Genomic DNA, 17,121 nt, shown 5'->3' with positions numbered 1-17,121 from the left:
TGAGGCATGAAAATCGCTTGAATCCGCGAGGTGGAGGTTGCAGTGAGCCAAGATCATGCCACTGCACTCCAGCCTGGGCAACAGAGGGAGACACCATCTCAAAAAAAGAAAAATTACAAATAAAAGGAACAAAGTAGCACATAAACTGTGTTTCTCCTACTTCGACAAAAATACGTTCATGACTACTGGAATGCAGTTTCCTATGCAGAAAATTTAGATTTATTGGAAGCCAATGAAAGAACAGGGTTGGCAGTGCCATCGCCAAGAAGGAGCCTGGGCCTTCAATCTCTGGCTTAGTCACACTGGGAGAGATGGCCCAGCTTTCCTCTATCAGTCCACTTCTTTCTGCAAACTGACCACCCTCTGTTCATTCCTCACACCTAGGGCTTTAATCTATGCACTGTGATCTCGCCTGGGGAAGACGGCCTTGGAAAAAAGGCCCATGCAGGTCCAAGTATCAGGCTTGGAGCTGCAGCCCTGGGGACTTATTGTCCAGAAAAGGGGAGGGAGGGGCATACACAGGCTCCAAGAAGGCAAAGACTCTTCACCATTGGCCTGTATTCTGTGTTCTCTGAGGAACGCCATGACCCAGGAAGGTCAGCGTGAAACCTGCGCATATCAGAGCAGTAACCTCTGTTGCCTGGGTCTAAGAGCGGTAGTGGCCGAGATTAATTAAGTGAGGGCAGTAAGTGAGATGATTGCAAGAGTGGGAGTCCAGATGGGTTTGCTGAAAAGTGCATACTTTTCACACAACTGAATACTTCTTTTCTTCCTTCTGCTTTGTCAACAAACTAAGATATTTATACATTAAAATACAGTTCTGAAACTACATGGCATCAGAGAAAGACGATGAGAGAGAAGGTAAAAGAGGAAAGGAGGAAGAGTATGTGGAAAACACGGGTTGATACAGGGAAAGAGGAGACGAGAGGAAATGCTATATGTGGAGGAAGGTAGAATGGTTATTGGAGGGTTACCTAATAGAATAATAATATAATCGACTATACACGAGTTAAGCAGGTGTCTTCCTACTAAACCAAACACCTATCTGTAAATATTTTGATTTCATAATCTCTTAAATGTTGGGTGCCTCTCCTTCAAACTATGTAGTAGACTATTGATTATTCTGAAAAATCACATGAACATTTTAGTCTTGCATGCTATTTGCTTTAGAAAAACAGAATTATATTTGCTAGTAACATGAGAAATGGCTAAAAATCCGAAGATTCTTAGTTGTGGTTGGAGAAATATAATGAAAAACAAAATCTTCTGCCACTTCAGAAAACCTCTTTATGAAAGTAGAAAAGGGGAAAAAATTTTATTATGGAATAGACATTAAAGCAGAATGTGATGCACAAAATAGGCTAAGGAGATTGCCAAAATGGAAAGACAGAGCCAAGTAGCTGTCTTCTATCACACACATGTTCTCAAGAGTAACAACTAGCTCTCACCTGAACTTCATAGCACCATTAGCCATATAGTTCAGCCTAAATTTATGTGGTAGTTGGGGTAGCCACCTGTGTCTGCTGATTGTCTTAAAAAAGAAAGAAAATTTCTTATATATTATGACTGGAGGTAGGTTTGCAATTTGTAACCAGGCACCAGCTGAACTTAGCTTTTACTTCCCAGGAACCTGGGAGCTGGGGAAGTTATATTCCTCTATGATGACATATCAAAGCGATAGTACCAGCCCCATGAGAAAACATTCTTGGGGTGATTATCTAGTCTTTAAAAATATTTATATACATTTCAGAGACATAGAGAAAGAAATCACAAGTTTTCTACAGTAAACAATCTAAGCAAAGGTACGTAGGGAGAGAAGTCTCTTATATTTGGAATATGGAGAATTAAACCACTTACTTTTATTTGCATTTGCTCTTACATATTCAAGTTTTATGTACAAATTATGTGCTTCATTCTCTTGTCTATTCACTGATCAAAATTTATGTCTTTCACAACTTTACAAGAATATCATCATTATGACATTATTAATTCTAAAGTATTTCAATTTTATTGTAAATTCAATTTATTAAAAAAAAATGGCATGACAGAAAGCACATATACATCATGTAAGACAGTGTTTCTTCCCTTAAAAGTTGTTTTTGTTGGTGAATGTATTTACTAAATAAATATGAATTGAGTGTCCTCTATGGTTCAGGCACTGCTCTCCTCACCTGGGATACTTCAGTGAATTAAACAAGCAAAGAAACATTGTGTTTATGCAGCTTAAGACCTAGAAGAAGGATACAGTCAATAAACAAAAAACATTATAAGCAGTAAGCCTGTTATATTACAAGGTGATAAAATCTGTGTCATAAAATAGAGTAATATTAAATATAATGGTAATTGCGAGTATAATGGTAGGGGTGAAGTTGCAGTTTCAGCTTGTCAGAGTGTGCCTCATTGAGATGAAATTTAAGCTGACACTTGAAGGAGGCTAATTCCACAATTAATGTATGAGTACATGGCTACATCTTTGCAGGAATATAGAAAAGAGAGTCAGATACGTTGTTTTAATTTTGTCAGTTATAAGGAACAGTAGCCAAGGACAGTGTGGTTCAACATAGCAGAATATTTTGCTGTGTTCTCTTGCCTTGCTATCTATAAGAGAATATCAGAGGCTGGGTAATTTATGAAGAGAGGGGGTTATCCACCTCCTGTATTTGAAGGCTTGATAAGAAGCATGGCACCAGCCTTTACTTCTGGTGAGGGCCTCTTGCCGCTTCAACTCATGGCAAAGGCCAAGAGCAGCTAGCCTGTGCAGAGATCACACCATGAGAGAGGAAGAAAGAGAGAGGAACGAGAGGGAATGACAGCTCTGTGGGAACTAACAGAGCGAGATTGCACTCATTACCAGGAGGACAACACCAAGCTATTCTCGAGGGTTTTGCCCACATGACCCAAGCACTTCCCAACAGGCCCTACCTCCATCACAGTGATCAAATTTCCACATGGGTTGTGGAGAGACAAATACCTAAACAATAGCAATGGAGAGAGGTGGGACGCTGGAACTTGGGGCTTAGGAATGGGGAAAGAAGCAGATTGGGGATTTTCTGCTCTGTCCAGGAAGACAGGAGTCTCTAGTACACATCAATTATTGAATTTCCACGGCTGAATTCTCCTCTTTTTGTTGAAGTCTTAGAACCATGACAAAAAGACATGGATAAGGTGTTTAAGTCAAGCAGTGGTATAAGTTGTTTAAGTGCTGCCAGAATAATAGGACTTACATAAAATAAAATGTGGCTTTTCATAGTGGCATAATCAGACCACTTTTATAGTCTGTGCCAACTGCTGTTTTCAAATAAAATCTTCTGTAATTTCCATAGATGGCTTCTTTTAGGGTAGTTAATTCTCTGGTGACTCAGATAGAAAAAAGCCACTCTTTAGCTTGGAATTTGGTGCTCCAGGAGAGGCTGAAGACAAGTCCAGAGGATGCACATGGTCCCAAGGACATGGCGGCTGTGGGCGTGGCCTAGAGTGCACACATGGTCCAACAACATGGCAACCGCAGGTCCCCCAGCAGGGGCATAGCAAACTTTCTTCTCCAGCAGGAGGCAGGCACAAAGGCACTCAAATGGGCAGGGCAGCTGCAGCGGCCCAGCCTGCTTCTTTAAATTGTGTGCTCTAATAGCCCCTCCCTAGAAGTTTTATAAATTGGCCTGCGAATTAGACCTTTGCTGAAAACATTGGTACCCATCTCCTAAGCCTCATGAGCTTCGTCAAAGCACATTGGTAGAACCACTCATCCCAACAGCTTCCTTTCGTTCCATGCCCCTATGGTAGTCACTGAAGGGCATAAGAGGCCTTGGGCTTGAGCCCATAATGCTGGTAGGTCCTAATTAAAATCCAGTTCATGGTGAGCCCTCTAATAAAATAGAGCACGCATCCTGGGCACACAAAATTTCGGGGTACTGACTGAAAAACATTTCATTTCAGTACCCATTTTGCTTGGGGAATGCCTCAGGTCAAAGCGGCTGTAATTTTTTTAACTGGGGATGCAGGCTTGCCTTGTGTTCTATTTCAAATAGGTGCTTCTATTCTAAGCTCAAGTCCCCATTAAAATGTATACTGAAAAATTGAGACCAGTTTAACACACAAGTCTTAAAAAAAGCGGCTCATCTTTCTCTGCTGAACAGAGTAGCCAAAATACCCCCTGCCGAGTGGAAAAACCTGACCTCCAAAGGGAAGTATAAATTATAACACCATTCTACAATTGTAAAAGTAAAAGCAAGTAGTTTAAGGTCCCCTATGTGCAACTGTTCTTTTCCCTAAGGAATAAGCCTTGGCTCTGTCAGGCTTGTGCCCTTTACCCTATTCAGCCCTCCTCAGGACTACCTCCACCTGTGGATCTCCCTGCGGCAACTACCTCCACCAATGCCAACCAGGGCTCCTCAGCTCCCGTACCCCAACAGGAGCCAGGGAGGGCCAAGACAGCCAGGGCATCTCAGGCTACCCGGATGCCCAAACTCTGCCCCCTACAGGCAGTGAGAGGAGAATTTGGCCCAATAAAGGTGAATACCCCCTTCTCACTTTCTAACTTAAAACAAATTAAAGCAGACTTAGGAAAGTTTTCAAATAACCCCAACAAGTATATAAACGTTCTTCAGGGCCTAAGTCAGTCCTTCAAATTAAACTGGAGGAATGTCATGCTTTTGCTTAATCAAACCCTAGCCAGTAATGAAAAAAAGGCTGCTCTAGCAGTCGCTCAAAAGTTTAGGGACACTTGGTACTTTAGTCAGGTACGTAACCTAAAAACACCAGAGGATAAGAACAGATATCCCACAGGTACACAGGCAGTCCCTTCCACGGACCCTCGCTGGAATCCAGATTCAAAACAGGGGGCTAGGGCTGTAAGCGTTTCCTAACCTGTATACTTAAGGGATTAAAGCAAACTAGGAAAAAGCCAATGAACTATGCAATGTTATCCACCATAACTCAAGGAAAGGAAAAAAACCCAACAGCTTTCCTTGAGCGATTGCAAAAAGCTTTAAAAGAGTACACTCCCCTGTCACCATACTCTATTAAGGGTCAGTTAATACTAAAAAACTGGTTTATTTCTGAGTCAGCAGCAAATATCAAGAGAAAGCTTCAGAAGCTAGCTTTAAGAGCAGAACAGAGTCTAGAATCACTGCTAAACCAGGCCAACTCAGTGTTTTATAATAAAAACCAAAAGGAACAGGCAAAAAAACAGGAAAAATCAGAGAAAGGCTGCTGCCTTAAGTTATAGCCTTCAGGCAAGCAAACACCAGGGGCTCAAATAAGGGAAAGTCTCACTTTAGCCACCAGTCTAGCAAAACTTGTTACCAGTGCGGTCTAAAGGGACATGTTATCAAAAACTGTCCCCAGAGGAATAAACCACCACCTCATCCATGCCCGCTATGCCAAAGAAATCACTAAAAAGCACACAGTCCCTGGGAACCAAGGTCCCCTGAGCCTAAGGTGTCTAACCAAATAACCCAATGGCAAAACTGAGGATGCCTAAAACAAGTACCAGCATAAGCCATCACCCTCACAAAGCCCCAGGTTAAAGCTAGCCATAAAGGTCCCAAAAGTCAATCTTCTCCTAGGCGCCAGCACAGCCTTCTCAGTATTTCTCTCCTGCCCTAAAAACAGTGCTAGTATTAAAAAAGTTACTACCTCTATTCAGTTACTATAAGCTATCTCAAAAGTTAATTAGTAACAAAGACAGGTTGCTAATTCTCTCTGCAAAGGGCACCTCTCTCTGCAAACCAGCTTAACTCTTTAGCTGTTGTAGCTTTAAAAATAGAAGAGCCCTAAATCTGCTAACAACAGAAAGAAGAAAAACCTGTTTCTAGGAAAAATGCTGCTATTTTGTAAACCAGTTTCGTGTTATTTTAAATATAAAACTCAGAGATCAATCAAAAACAGGCCTAGAAACCTTCAAAGACCTAGCTCTGCTCTCTGCTAGGCTCATTTATAACTCTAAGCCTCTCATCTTTAACCACCTGGTCTTATTCATTTCTTGTAAAACCATAAGGTCACAGTTAATCCTGCTGCTAGAACCCTGAACGTCCTTAGCTCGTAAGCTTTATCGTAAATCTGTAAATTAACCTGCACCCCTAAAAGGCTCCCCTCTGGAAGAAACCTCAACTGCAGGGCCCCTTCTACGCCCCATTTCAGCAGGAAGTAGTTAAAGAAGATCAATGCCCCAATTCCAACAGAAGTTAAATTTTCCTGTTCAGAAAGGGGAATGAGGGAAGGTGGTCTCTTTCTGGGCCCATGAAGGGGTGTAGCTTTAAGGGCAAGAATCTTCCAGCTCCATGCCCCGCTTCCATCTCTCTCCATCCTGGAGATTCAGCAGTTTATGTTTGAATTTCGCGGGCACGGGAAGAAACTAAAAATCAGTCACTCCAGCGGAAGTTCTAAGGAACTCCTTTCATTGGCCCAGGGTCTTAGAGAAGGTGGGCGTTTCTCCCAGGATAAAAGTTCGTGCTCCGTCACCTGCGCCAGATTTTCCAGCTTTCTCGAATCCCCTTCCACACAGTGGGAGCTCCCTCTGTGATCTCTCCTCTGGAATCCCCTTCCACACTCTTCTTAGAAGCCTTTCTCCTCTTCTCTTTTCCTTCTGTTTTCTCTACCTAAATAAAATCACCTTCCTGCAACACTTTTTGGGTCCGATATTCACTTTACGAGCATACGGTCCACCTGCAGTGGCCCCACCGCTTATTCCTTAAGAGGCTGGAGGCCAAAAACCCACAACAATCACCGGCATGTGAGAAAAACCTGGTTCCAAGATGGCCTTTACAGCTTCTGCTGGCAGTGCTGTTTTCAAATACAATCTTTTGTTATTTGCTGTGTAAGTGGCTTCTCTTCTGGGAGTTCATCCTCTGGTGCCTCAGACGGAAAAAAGCCACTCTTTAGCTTAGAATTTGGTTTTTCAGGAGAGGCTGGAGACAATTCCAGACAACGTCGAGATACTGCACGTACAGAGTCAGAAGACACCCTGGCAGGTACTGTTATTGTTACAGAAAATATAGTTACCTAGCAAGTGTTTTTTTTTTTTAAATAATATGATACCGTTTGTTTATTGAAGCGTTTTTTTTTTTTTAAATAATATGATACCGTTTGTTTATTGAAGACATAGCCTTAATAGAAATGTGAAGACCCTATAGGCATAATGCTAGTGCCAATGAGAGTGCTAAATTTTTTCTTTAGAGAATTGTGGCAAAGCAGTTCACATTAATTATTATCCTGGTAATATTTATTTTTATGTTATCTTTATATGTAGTATATTTATTGTTATTATAATATATTTCAGTGTATAAATCAATAATTTAAAGTGCTTCCTGAACCCAAATATAGTGTAGGATCTCTCCAATCACATTTCTGTCATCTACCACCATTCATTTTCTACATTAGGATTCTCTCTTTACATTGCAATAAACAATAATGTAAAGCTAAACAGTATTATAAAGCACAGTTTCTAAAAAGTTCGTGGCCTACAATTTTTTGGGGATGAAAAAATTTAAATATCTTTAGGTGTGGTATTTCATCTCTTGTTGTATATGCCTGTTCTCATGCTGCTGTGAAGAAATACCCAAGACTGGGTAATTTATAAAGAAAAGAGGCTTAATTGACTCACAGTTCTGCATGGCTGAGGAGGCCTCAGGAAAGTTATGGCAGAAGAGGAGACAAACACATCCTTCTTCATATGACAGTGTGAGAGAGAAGAATGACAGCCCCAGAGATAAGGGAGAAGCCCCTTATGAAATCACCAGATCTTGAGAAAGTACTCATTATCACAAGAATAGCATGGGGGAAACCCCACCCATAATTCAATCACTCCCACCAGGTCCCTCCCACCACACGTGGGGACTATGGGAACTGCATTTCACCTTGAGATTTGGGTGGTGACCCAGCCAAACCATATCCCTTGTTTAAAATATTTCTTCTCTTCTGCCAATTCAAACTTTTTCTGTATTTTCTTGGTCTCTGAAATCTGTATGGTTTGTACCTCTACAAAAAAGCAAAAGAAGGAAGTCCAATGAAATAAATCATTTCAATTCTTATATGCAAATTTAATATTTGAGTTCATGTATTGAAAAAGCAGTAACAGCTTTGGGTGTAGGGGTGTGGTTATAATATCTTCAGGCAGGATATAAAATTTTGTATCTTTCAATGAGGTTGATATTTTATCCACATTCACTATGTAGTCCTCATTTAATAGTAAAATATATTTTCTTTAAGGAAACTTTGTTTTAGAAGTGTTAATTTGTTTAACCAAGGGCAGGCCAAGGGCATACTCAGGGTCAAGAATATAAATGTAGGTATATACATAATTAAAAGTTATAAATAAAAGAAGAAAATGGTACATAAAATATCTTTTTGTTTATACCTTGACAACAGTACATTTGTGACAACCTGGAAGGCATGTTCCAATGTAGATTTTTCATGTGTCTTGGAATTCAACGCTAGAATGTTTGGACCTTGACCTAGGCAAGGTCCCTACAGCCCCGCTCCTTCTATCTCCAGCTTAGCCCCATACTGGGAGGGATGCCCCAGCTTTACTATCTCAGTCCGTCTTCTTCCACACACTGGCCATCCTCTGTCCATCCTTCAGACCCAGGGTTTCAATCATTGTAATGTGGTCTCACCTGGAGAAGAAGGTCTTGGAAAGATGCCCATGTAGGCCCAGATCACAGGTTTGGCTGTAGTCTTGGGGACTTAGAAAATGGTCCAGCAGTGGGGTAAGGGATCACACAGGCTCTAGGTAAGTATTGCTTTTTCACCCTCAGCCTGTAGTCTCTGCTCTCTGAGGAGTGCCATGACCCAAGGAAGGCCAGAGACAGACTTGCATAGATCAGATTAGGAACTTCCAAAATGTATGGATTAGATGATTAAGTCCACCAGTGGCATATATTGTTTCAAGTGCTGCTAGGATAATGGGAATTATACAGAATAAAATGGGGCTTTTCATGGTTTCATAATCAGATGACTTTATATTCTGTGCTAATAATGCTGTTTTCAAATAAAATCTTGTGTCATTTGCTGCAGGTGGCTTTTCTTACAGTAGTTCATCCTCTGGTGACTCAGACAGGAAAAAGCCACACTTTAGCTTAGAAATTGGTGCTCAAGGTGAGGCTGAAGACAAGTCCAGAGACCGTCGGGATGCTGGAAGTTCACAGTCAGAAGACACCCCAGCAGGTACTGTTGCAGAAAAACACATGTACTTAGCAAGCAAGTGCTGTTTGTTTTCATTTTGGATAACCTGAAAATCTATGTTTTCTTAAAGACAAAGCCTGCATAGAAATAGTGGGGACCCTAAAGACACTAATTTCAGAGCCGACTAGAGTGATAAATTCTGTCTTTAGAGAATTGTGGCAAAGAAGTTTACATTAAATTATTGTCCTGATAATCTTTACTTTTAATGCTATCTTTGTAATTAGAATCTTTATTATTATGACATATTTCAGTCTATAAATTAATAATTTAAAATGCTTCCTGGACCCAAATGTAGTGTAGGGTTTCTCTATTCATGTTTCTGTAATCTAGCCACCATTCATTTTCTACATTAGGATTCTCTCTTTACATTGCAATAAACAATAATGTAAAGCTAAACAGTATTATAAAGCACAGTTTCTAAAAAGTTCGTGGCCTACAATTTTTTGGGGATGAAAAAATTTAAATATCTTTAGGTGTGGTATTTCATCTCTTGTTGTATATGCCTGTTCTCATGCTGCTGTGAAGAAATACCCAAGACTGGGTAATTTATAAAGAAAAGAGGCTTAATTGACTCACAGTTCTGCATGGCTGAGGAGGCCTCAGGAAAGTTATGGCAGAAGAGGAGANTTTTTTTGAGGTGGAGCATCACTATGTTGCCTAGGCTGGAGTGCAGTGGCTCAATCTCAGTTCACTGCAACCTTTGCCTCCTGGGTTCAGGAGATTCTCCTCCCTCGGCCTCCTGAGTAGCTGGGTTTACAGGTGCGTGCCGCCACACCCATCTAATTTTTGTATTTTTAGTAGAGATGGGGTTTCACCATGTTGGTCAGGCTGGTCTCAAACTCCTAACCTCGTGATCCACCCACCAAAGTCTCCCAAAGTACCAGGATTACAGGCATGAGCCACCGCGCCTGGCCAGATTCTCTCTTTAAATTACACACTCAGTTTACTAAAGGGTAGCAGAAAGCTGAGCTTCTAAACAGTGCATAGAGTGCAGGTTTTTTTTTTAAGGAAAAAATTTAAATGTCTTTAAGTGAGGCATTTAATCTCTTGTTTGACATATCTTTCCCTGCTGGCCTGTTTAAACTTTCACTGTACTTGCCAGGTCTCTGCAACCTGTAGGATTTATACTTCTACATGAGAAAGAAACAGGTTCAGTGAAATAAATAACTTTAGTATTTCATATGAAAATTTAGTATTTGAGTCCGTGTAATAAAAAGGCAGAAATAGCTTTGGATGTAGGGGCGTGGTTGTAATATCTTTAGGTAGGACATAAAATTTTATCTCTTTTCATGAGTTTGGTAATATTTTATCCTCATTCAGTACGCAGGGCCCATTTAATAGTGAAATAAACTTTGTTTAAAGAAACTTTGTTTTAGAAATGTTAATCTGGTTAGCTAACGACAGGCCAAGGGCACAGTCAGGGTCAAGAGTATAAATGCAGGTGTATTCGTAATTAAAAGTTACCAATAAAGGAACACAATACTATGGAAAATGCGTTTCTCTTTCTACTTTGACAAAAGTACACTTATGACAACCTTGAAGGCAGAATCCAACACAGAATTTTCAGGTTTATCGGAATTCAATGCAAGATCAGTGTTGACAGTGCCCTAGCTACGGTTCCCACAGTCATGCTGCTTCTGTCTCTGCTTATTCCCATACTGGGAGGGACATCACAGCTATTCCATCTCTGTCCATCTCCTTCTGCACACTGTCCGTGCCTTATCAATTCCCTCAGGCTGAGGGGATCATATTTGCAACGTGGTCTCACCTAGAGAAGAAGGTCTTAGGAAACATGCCCATGCATGGCCATGTACTAGACTAGGGACTGCAGCCCTGAGCCCTAGAATATGATCCAGAAAGGAAGACGGGGATAGCACAGCCTCTGGGCAGGGAGGCATAATCCCTTCGCTCTTGGCCTGTATTCTGTGTTCTCTGAGGAGCGCTGTGACCCCAGGAAGGCCAGAGGAAGATGTGGGTAGGTTAGGACAAGAATCCCTGTTCCCTGAGTGCAAGAGAGCTACTATCCAAGGCTACTGATTGCAAATGGGGGAACTCAGATGGGTTTGAATTAAGAGTTTATACTTTCGCTCTGACTGAGTACAGCTTTGCTTCCTTCTGCTTTGCCATCAAACTAAGATATTTATATATTAAGGTGCAGCTCTGAAACTACATGACATTGAAAAAGACAATGAGAAAGATGGTAAAAGAGAAAAAGAGGAAGAGTATATAGTGACAAAGGGTAGATAGAGGGGAAGAGGAGGAAAAGAGGGGAAATACTGTATATAGGAAGAGTAGTACAGGTAATCGTGGTTGGAGGGTTAGGTAATAAAGCAATAACTTACATTGGCTGTATACAATTTAAACATTGTTTTAGTCCTAAAACAAACACCTACATGCAAAATTTCAAAATCTCTTAAAAGTTGAATGCTTTTCCCTAATACTACATAACGGATTATTATTTTGACTCTTCTCATAATCAGAGACATTTTATTTTTAATATTTGCTTAGAAGAGTAGAGGTGTACTTGCTAGAAACATGGAAAATGGCAAAGAATTCTGAGAGTGGTTGTTGGGAAATGTATTTAAAAACAATCTCCTGCCACTTCTGAAAACCTGTCCTGACAGGCATCTTGCTACAAAGATTGCAGGCACACAGAAATCTTTCTCTTTTATAAAACAAGCAGATAAACCCCATTACATATAAGATGTGAAGATAAGCAATAACTAGTTATCGAGTGGACTTGACAGCACCATTAGCCACAGAGTTCATCCTACATTTACGTGGTAGTTGGGGTAGCCACCTGTGTTTGCTGATTGCTTGTAAAAGAAAAAATAATTTTCTTGTATATTATGACTGGAGGTAGATTTGTAATTTGTAGCCAAGTACTAGCTGAAGTTAGGCCCCTACTTCCTAAGAGTTTAGGAGATAAAGAACCATCATCCTTCATGACTACATTTCAAAGTATTGGCTCCCAGCCCCTTGAAGAAACATTCTTGGGGTGCTTATTTAGTCTTTAAAAAGATCTATATACATTTCAGAGAACTAGAGAAAGTATTCATAAGTTTTCTGGAGGAAATGATCAAAGAAAAAGTATTTGTGGAGGGAGAAGTCTCTTTCCTTATTTTAATAGGGAGAATTAAATCACTTACTTTATTTGTATTTATGCTTACATAGTCTTCAAGTATTACTTACAAATAATTCATTTTTTTATTTGATGAACAAAATGTATGTCTTTGACAACTCTACAGGAATATCACAGTTATTAAGATGTTATTAAATATGAAGTATTTAAATTTTATGTAGAGATTTCAAAAAATATACAAACGGCATAATAGAAAGCATATACACTTTGTGTAGCAAAATATTTATTACCTTAAGAAGTGGTCTTTGTTGGTGACTGCATTTATTAAATAAATACTGAGTGCCCTCTATTGTTGAGGAAGGTCTGGATACCTGAAATCCCTCGCTCAACAGAACAGGCAAAGAAACCTTGAGTTTATGGAGCTTAAAATGTAGAAGGATACAGTCGATACTCGATAAACATTATAGACAGCGATAAAAGGTGTATCACAAGGTGATATATTTTACCTTGTATATTACAAGGTGATAAAGTCTGTGGGATAAATTAGAGTAATAGAATGGTAATTGGAAGTGTAACAGTGGAGTGGGATTGCAATTTTAAGTTGTCAGAGTGTGCCTCATGGAGATGAAACTTGAGGTGAATGCTACGATTAATTCATGAGTAAATGCTTACATGCTTTCTTCCTTGCAGAAATACATAAAAGAGAATCAGGCATGTTATCTTAATTTTATCAGTTATAAGGAACAGTAGCCGAGGACCATGTGGATTTAACACGGCAGAAAAGTTTGATTCAGGGAAGCGCGATGCTGGAACTTGGGGCTTAGGAATGGGGAAGATGGCAGACTGAGGAGCTTCTGCTCTGTCCAGGAGAAGAGTTTCTAGTACACATCCATTATTGAATCTTCATAGCTCAATTCTCTTCTTTTTCTTGAAGTCTCAGAACCATGACCAAAAACTACAGATAAGGTGATTAAGTCAACCAGGGGTGTATGTTGTTCCAAGCGTTGTCAGGATAATGAGACTTCACAAAACAAAACGTGGCCATTCGTAGTATCATAATTAGACTAATATAACTATGTTATTGTTTTATTACCTAATCCTCCAAGTACTCTTTTTTTAGTCTGTGCTAGCAATGTTATTTTCAAATAAATGTTTTCTTTCTTCACTGTAGGTGGCTTTTTTTATGGTAGTTCATCCTCTGGTGACTCAGACAGAAAAAAGCCACTCTTTAGCTTTGAATTTGGTGCTTCCGGAGAGGCTGAAGACAAGTCCAGAGAACCTCTGGATGCTGAAAGTTTAAGGTCAGAAGACACTCCAGCAGGTACTGTTACAGAAAAAATATTGACCTAGCAAGCAAGTGCATTTCGTTTTCATTTAGGATAATCTGATAATCTTTGGTTTGTTTGCAGCACATGTCTTTAATAGTAATAGCTACTCTAAAGGCCCTGACTCCAGAGCCAATGAGTGTGCTAAATTCTGTCTTTAGAGAATTTTGGCAAAGATGTGTACATTAGATTAATTTTTTTCCTGATAATTGTTTTCCTGTGTACTCTTCATATTTGGTACTATTATTCTAATGATGAGTCATTTTTCTGACACTTTTACTGTATAAGTTAATAATTAAAAATGCTTCCTGGGCACAAATGTAGTATAGATTCTCTTTGCTCTTTTTTCTATATCTAACCAACTGATTTTCTGTATCAGAATTCCCTATTAAAATTACATATCCAGTTTGCTGAGTGATATGATAAGAAAGAGTTCCTAAACAGTTTGTGGCCTGCAATTTTGTTTTTTGGGGGGAAATATTTTGAATTTCTTTAGGTGAGGTGTGGCCTTGCTAGTTCGATACATACATTTTTTTTTTTTTTTTTTTTTTTTTTTTTGAGATGGAGTCTCGCTCTGTCACCAGGCTGAAGTGCAGTGGTGGGATCTGTGCTCACTGAAACCTCCATATCCTGGGTTAAAGCGATTCTTCTGCCTCAGCCTCCCGAGTGGCTGGGACTACAGGTGTGCGCCACCACACCTAGCTAATTTTTGTATTTTTAGTAGAGACGGGATTTCACCATGTTGGCCAGGATGTTCTCCACCTCTTGATTTCGTGATCCGCCAGCCTCGGCCTCTCAAAGTGCTGGGATTACAGGTGTGAGCCACCGCGCCTGGCCTCAATACATTTTTTCCTACTGTTCTACTCCAACTTTTACTGTGCTTGCCTGGTCACTGAAATCTCTATGGTCTGTAACGCTACAAAATGGGAAGGAAGCAGTCCCAGTGAGGAAAATAAGTTCTATATTTTACATTAAAATTTAATAGTTTTGTCTAGGAGGTGAAAAGGCAGAAACAACTTTGGAAATAATATCATCATGAAGGACACAACATTTTCTACTTCCCACTCACCTGTCTTGGGACTGACAAACTCAGTAGAGCTAAGGAGTTAAGGCAGATCCTTTCACTCTTGTTTATATTAGGTGTTAGTCGTTTTCTCATGTTCTGTAGAACACAATGGAAGTTTACTGTCAGTGGCCTCAAAGCTTTGCATTTCTTATGAAATTCTTTCAAATCTCATGGTCAATTGGTTGCCATTCTTACTCCTGATTCTACTATGTAGAATTATATTTAGAAAGATATGGAATAAGGGAGATCAAGGAATATATCAGAAACTAAAATGTGACTCTGCTTCAAGCAGTCTGTAGGAGATTAATTTCTTGTATTGTATGAATGAATACAACTTTTCTGTGGTAATGTTTGTATTTTTGTGTGGTAGATGAAACCAGTTCAGCAGGTGGTACTGTTTGGTGGTACTGCTTCAAATCAAAATGAAATTGGTAGGGGTCCCTGATCAAAATGGATTAGGTGTACATGCAATAAATGGATTAGCTGACTCTGATTCTGCTGCCAGGGAAACAGGTATTCTATGTTGTTTATTAGTTTATGCTTTTGTCAGAATAATCAATTAATTGATTTAGTTTACAAAGCAGGAGTTGGTGGTGTTTTTGACAAATACAGATTTAATATTAAAGGAATTCATGAGAAAAATTTGTTAACCTTCTGGTTCATAAAGGATCTGTATTAACTTCAACAGAAATCAGCAATTAAACACTTTAGTGAAGAGGCAAGTAGGTTTGAGGCTTTTATTGAAGGAGCTTAGAGCTGGGAAGAAGAGACACAGTTACTATCCCCAGTCTTTCACACTAACCTTTGGGAAAACCATTTAACTTCTCTTATTCCCGAGTTTTGTCACCTGGAACAGGTAAATTTTGGGCTCTTGTGGTTGAATGACATCTACAATGTTAACTTTTAAAATCCCATTATTAATATTTGACCTAGTTTTCTTGAAAAACAAGGCTGGAGAAAATAAATTTGCAAAAGTGTGGAAAAATAGCATTTTATATTCAGAAACTAGGGCCAATGAGGGAAGTGAGTGTCAAGAAAATATAGTAACTCTAGGTATTTTTGACTTAGAGCAATTTACCTTAAGACATGGACACTGGTAGAAACAGGAAGAACAAGGAGTTCGCTGGTGATAAATCCACGGACCTTGGTACTCATGTCAGTGACTCGGGAATTCTGATTCAGAGACTATTATTGCAAATAGGAATAATTGTTATTCTTTGTTTATTATTCCTGATAACACTTTAATTTTTCATTAGGCGGGAACGTTTTGCCTTTTGATTTTGGAGTTGGTAGTGAAAAGAAGAGTGAATTGGAATTTGGCTTGGTAATTCTGGCTTGGTGAAGTTGGTGTCAGAGGTTTTCAACAAAGGCTTTGGTGAAAATGAAGTAGAGAACACTGGAAATCAAGTTCCAGTGATCTATATATTACAATTCAGGTTTTTGCATCAAAATAAAGAATCATAAAATGTGTTAAAATATTCCCTTGGTGACAATGATTTTTTCTTTCTTTCTTTCATTTTTTTCAGCAGATAGCACCAACACAAGACTTGGTGCTGGTTTTAGTAGCAGTGGTGCCTCTCTGAATGTGGGATTTGGTTTGGGGACCTCTGATGAAAAGAGATTGGAAGTCGGTAGAGCTGATGGGAGTGAAACTAGAGGCAGTGGACCTGCTGGGGGTGAAACCATAGTCTTTGGATCTGATGCAGGTAGCTCAGGTATTCCAACTAAGACTCATTCCTAAACATTTAAGATTATTTCAATTAATTAATTAGTTAAAATACATTTAATACTTAACAACAAAGAGGTTAATTAATACTAACTTTAGTAATATTTTGATTTTTCCGTTAGTTGGAACTGTTTCTTCTGGTTTGAAACTTGCAGCAGGGAAAGGTGATGCTGCATTTAGTTTTGAAGTTTCTGATTCGAGTTCATTTGGTGACAGTGGCATTATTAGCAAAACAGTTTAAGGAGATCAAATGAGTGGTTCTGGAGGATCTATTTCCTTTGATTTAAGTATTAATGTCTGACTTTTGTGCATAAAAACATTTGAATCATATGTTTTTAATACATCGTGACATTTATTTTATATTCTGCAGGTGATACCAGTTTAAGAAGTGAGAATCAATTTGTTGGTGGTGGCTCTCGAAATCTGATATCCAATTTATGGGATTCTGGCCAAGAGGGATTTGGAATCAAGGAAATTGGAGGGAATGGAGTGAGTGGCAGTGTATCTGCTGAGGCTGGATCCAAAGGTGTTGGATCTGATGCCAGTAGCTCAGGTATTTTAGCCAGTTTCCGTTCCTGAGATATACAACTGAATTCCAAATATTAATTTATTTAAAAATATTTTGATTTTTCTGTTAGTGGGAATGCTTGAGTTTCTTGAATTTGGACTCGGAGGAAAAAAAGTTAGGGCTGGATTTGATTTTAGGTATTCTGATTCAGGGAAATTTGGTGATAATGACCTT

At 39.4% G+C, this 17,121-nt stretch overlaps 1 protein-coding gene across 1 annotated transcript in view; it reads left to right on the top strand.

Annotated features, from left to right (window-relative positions):
• Positions 1-17,121, top strand: part of MUC19 (mucin 19, oligomeric) — a 189,411-nt gene that overhangs the window by 20,113 nt on the left and 152,177 nt on the right. The window contains 6 exon segments of the mRNA XM_037738205.1: positions 6,900-6,968; positions 9,013-9,162; positions 13,434-13,583; positions 16,180-16,368; positions 16,502-16,666; positions 16,750-16,932. Coding sequence (XP_037594133.1) covers positions 6,900-6,968; positions 9,013-9,162; positions 13,434-13,583; positions 16,180-16,368; positions 16,502-16,666; positions 16,750-16,932 — 906 coding nt within the window.

The sequence above is a fragment of the Cebus imitator genome, unplaced genomic scaffold (genome assembly GCF_001604975.1).
Source record: "Cebus imitator isolate Cc_AM_T3 unplaced genomic scaffold, Cebus_imitator-1.0 Scaffold2, whole genome shotgun sequence".
NCBI lineage: Eukaryota > Metazoa > Chordata > Mammalia > Primates > Cebidae > Cebus > Cebus imitator.
Note: the sequence above shows the minus strand (reverse complement) of the source record. Positions and strands in the feature narration are given on the sequence as shown.